The 3154-nt window shown below is 38.3% G+C and overlaps 2 protein-coding genes across 2 annotated transcripts in view; both read left to right on the forward strand.

Annotated features, from left to right (window-relative positions):
* LOC106344296 overlaps window positions 1-412 on the forward strand; it is a 2069-nt gene extending 1657 nt beyond the window's left edge. The window contains exon 3 of the mRNA XM_013783701.1: window positions 68-412. Within this exon, the coding sequence (XP_013639155.1) occupies window positions 68-412 (345 nt within the window). The remainder of the gene's footprint in view (window positions 1-67) is intronic.
* A 1556-nt stretch (window positions 413-1968) lies between these two features.
* LOC106344297 (uncharacterized protein At4g04775-like) lies at window positions 1969-2376 on the forward strand. The gene is made up of 2 exons (XM_013783702.1): window positions 1969-2097; window positions 2167-2376. Exons 1-2 carry the CDS (start codon window positions 1969-1971, stop codon window positions 2374-2376), a joined length of 339 nt encoding a protein of 112 aa, XP_013639156.1.
* The last annotated feature ends 778 nt before the right edge of the window (window positions 2377-3154 follow it).

Here is a 3154-nt window from a genome sequence, read left to right on the forward strand (position 1 = left end):
GTACTTTTGTATATTTTGCTATGGACTGTCTTTTTAGTATTAATGTTATGCTTGTTTTTATTAACAGGATGTTCAAACTGATGAAAATGAAATGATGGATTTTTTGAAGAATTTGACCAAATCAGCGAGATGTGTAGATAAGGGGACCCAAGACTCTTTACAAGAAGCCATGGGAAACCTTTCTCAAGCATCTCATGTTAAAGGTTTTGATCCTTCACAACATCTGGATGGTGATGAACCAGCTGAATTTGCCACTCCACTGTCTTCGTTTAAGCCTGCGGATTGGAGACCACCTACTCTGAAAGACGTGGACTCACTTGAGGACCGGATACATGATCCCGATTACTCACTAGTGTTTGTCCCTGAGGAATTATGGGCCAAACTTGTTGACTGGACCAAAACTTTCAAGTAAGTTCACATTTTTAAATTTTTTTACAATTCTACCATTTTGATACTGAATTTTGCAATGTAGAGAACTAAAAATTAGACCATCAATGCTCACAAATGAGTTAGTATCTCGTGTCGTCGGACCTTCAGAGTGGCTCCTGAATAAGGTCAGTTATTACCTTGTTCCTTTTTATTTTGTGTACACAAACTTACAGTCTTTTATCAAATTATGCAGGAAATTGATGGTATGATGTGGTTATTCACTGAGAGGACTTCCTTGCGGCGATGGTTTCCAAATAAAGTAGCCTTCATGACATGCTTGTTCAGTAATCAAATTACGAACTCTTACAACGAGTATAAGAAGGACAAGAAGAAATACAAAGTAACATGCTTGTTCAGTAATCAAATTACGAACTCTTACAACGAGTATAAGAAGGACAAGAAGAAATTCAAAGTGGGCGGACTGCTACAACAGTACGGCATTGGCGAACTTCCAGCACACGGACGAACAAGACTAATGTGGGATCTTGACGTTAACCGCATGTATGCGCCCCTAAATGTCGGTAAGCACTAGATCTCTATGTGCGTCAACTTTGTTACTCGGTCGATAGAGGTCTTTGACTGTGAGGGACTGAGACACCCCGGTGCAGTGGAGCCATTTGCAGTTCTCATCCCTCGAATTGTCAAACCCGTTCAGTCTTCTAAGAGTCGGCAGTATCATGTCAAGCAGTATACCGTCTCCTACGCCTCAATGCCCTTCTTATTGAACAAAAGTAGCAGTGACTGTGGAGTATATGCCTTGAAGCACATTGAATGCCATCTTCTAGGCTTAGACTTTTCCCTGGTGAATGACAACAACATTCGTGAAGCGCGGCAGAAGATTGCTTATGACCTATGGGAAGCTGCTATTGATCATGTTCTTATTGAAAGGATGGCAAAATTCACTCCCCCGATGACAATTTCAAGTGCTCTAGTGGAACTTGAATGAAGTTCTTTCTGTTATGACTTGTGTAGGAAGTATATTGTTATTTGGTGCTTTTATTTGACTCTTTTAGTTACCATTTTTACTCCTTTAGATACAACCTTATTTCACTATTTTATTTGACTCTTTAAGTTGCTTTCTCTTTACTTTTTAGGTGACAATATGAAACCCTATCTATATCCTAAATGACTGATATGCGATGACCTAATTCTTATCAAAACATAAACGAAATCAAAACCTATATATACCCTAAATGGCAGTAAAGTAGGACAAACTATATTAAACCCTATACCTTAAATGACACTAAAGAAGACAAACGATTTCAAACCCTATACCCTAAATGACACTAAAGTACCATAATCTATTTGGTGCCAAAATTTATCAAAACAATCATTAGTAATCTGAAAAAATCATGATAATCAAAACAAATCTTTATAATGAAAACACATACAAGTTGACCCTAAACCCCCATCCGATTAGAAACATTGTAAACCCTAATTATATTGCTTATATAAGATCATTAAATGGCCACAAACACTGCATCTTGCAGTTTTTTTTCTCCTACTTCTTCTTACAAAATCTCTCCTTCTCAAAAGAGAATGACGAACAGGAACAACAATAGAGCGATCCCTTCCAGATGCTGGTGTGGAAATAAGATTGTCACTTATGTTTCAAAAACCGAGGAGAACCCATACAGACGATTCTTCAGATGTGAGATTGGTTTACAGGTAAATCTGAAATTTCATTACTCCATATTCTTCTATATGTCAATTGATTTGTTTTGTGTTTTGAAACAGAGAAAAAAAGAAAATCATCTTTTTAAGTGGGTGGACGAGGCTCTGCTTGATGAGATTGAAAGGATGGCTGAGCATCAGGCGAGAGTTGCTGAGGAAATTGAAGATCTGAGAATTTCCATGAAGAAGACAGTGCAGGAAGAAGTTATGAACCATAAGCATTCGCTTGATGTAGGTTGCGTAGGAACCCTTTTCAGTTTGTTATGTCTCTGATTCATATTGTAATAGTTCTCTGATTCAAGTTACATTTTCAAATATTGAACCAATCTGATTTCCAGTTTTATTGTCGTGTTCTGAACAACGTTGTCAAAAAAACCTAATTTTCATAGTCTCTGAAACATAGTATCCTAAAAAACGTGAAACATAACTTGCATAAATCAAGATGAATAAAGCTTGCGTAAACAGAACTTGCATAAAGTCTGAAACATAGTAACAAAAAAAAAACAGGAAACATAACTTGCATAAATCAACATAAACAAAGCTTGCATGAAACGAACTGAGTATCCTATATTGCTCGATCACATGTTCCCCTATCGTGCCCTCGAATTCCACATCGGCTGCATTTGCGACCTTTAGAGCCTTGATTTCCTTGTGACGAACGGATCTTATCTTCGGTTGTCTCGTATCTGCGTTTTTTTTTTCTACCTGCAGCTCGTCTAGACTCTGGAGGAAGGACTTTCGTCTGCTCCACATGAGATGGCACAGTCCAAGCATCTTCAGGGACACTAATAGGATTTATGCTTTCTTCATAAGCCGTGCGCCATGACGCAGTAGTGTATATGTCGTCTGTGAGTGTGTGTGCTTGTATTCCAACACTGAAGTCTGCTTTTATTGCGTGCCTGCATGGGATTTTCATCAGATCAAACTTCCCACAAGAACACGTGCATCTGACCAAGTCAACCATGCAGTCAAAAGTGTCACCTTGAACCAAAAACCTGTCATCGCTAATCGGGAAGACCTTAAACTTTTTACCCTTCTCAATCCTTCTGTC

The sequence above is a fragment of the Brassica oleracea genome, chromosome C5 (genome assembly GCF_000695525.1).
Source record: "Brassica oleracea var. oleracea cultivar TO1000 chromosome C5, BOL, whole genome shotgun sequence".
NCBI classification, from domain to species: Eukaryota; Viridiplantae; Streptophyta; class Magnoliopsida; order Brassicales; family Brassicaceae; genus Brassica; species Brassica oleracea.

What these genes read in the sequence shown, in the direction of transcription:
- LOC106344297 (XM_013783702.1), top strand. Translation starts at nt 1,969, where the DNA reads ATGACGAACAGGAACAACAATAGAGCGATCCCTTCCAGATGCTGGTGT. An exon ending in GATGTGAGATTGGTTTACAG is followed by an intron (nt 2,098 to 2,166) that starts GTAAATCTGAAA and finishes GTTTTGAAACAG; the next exon opens with AGAAAAAAAGAAAATCATCT.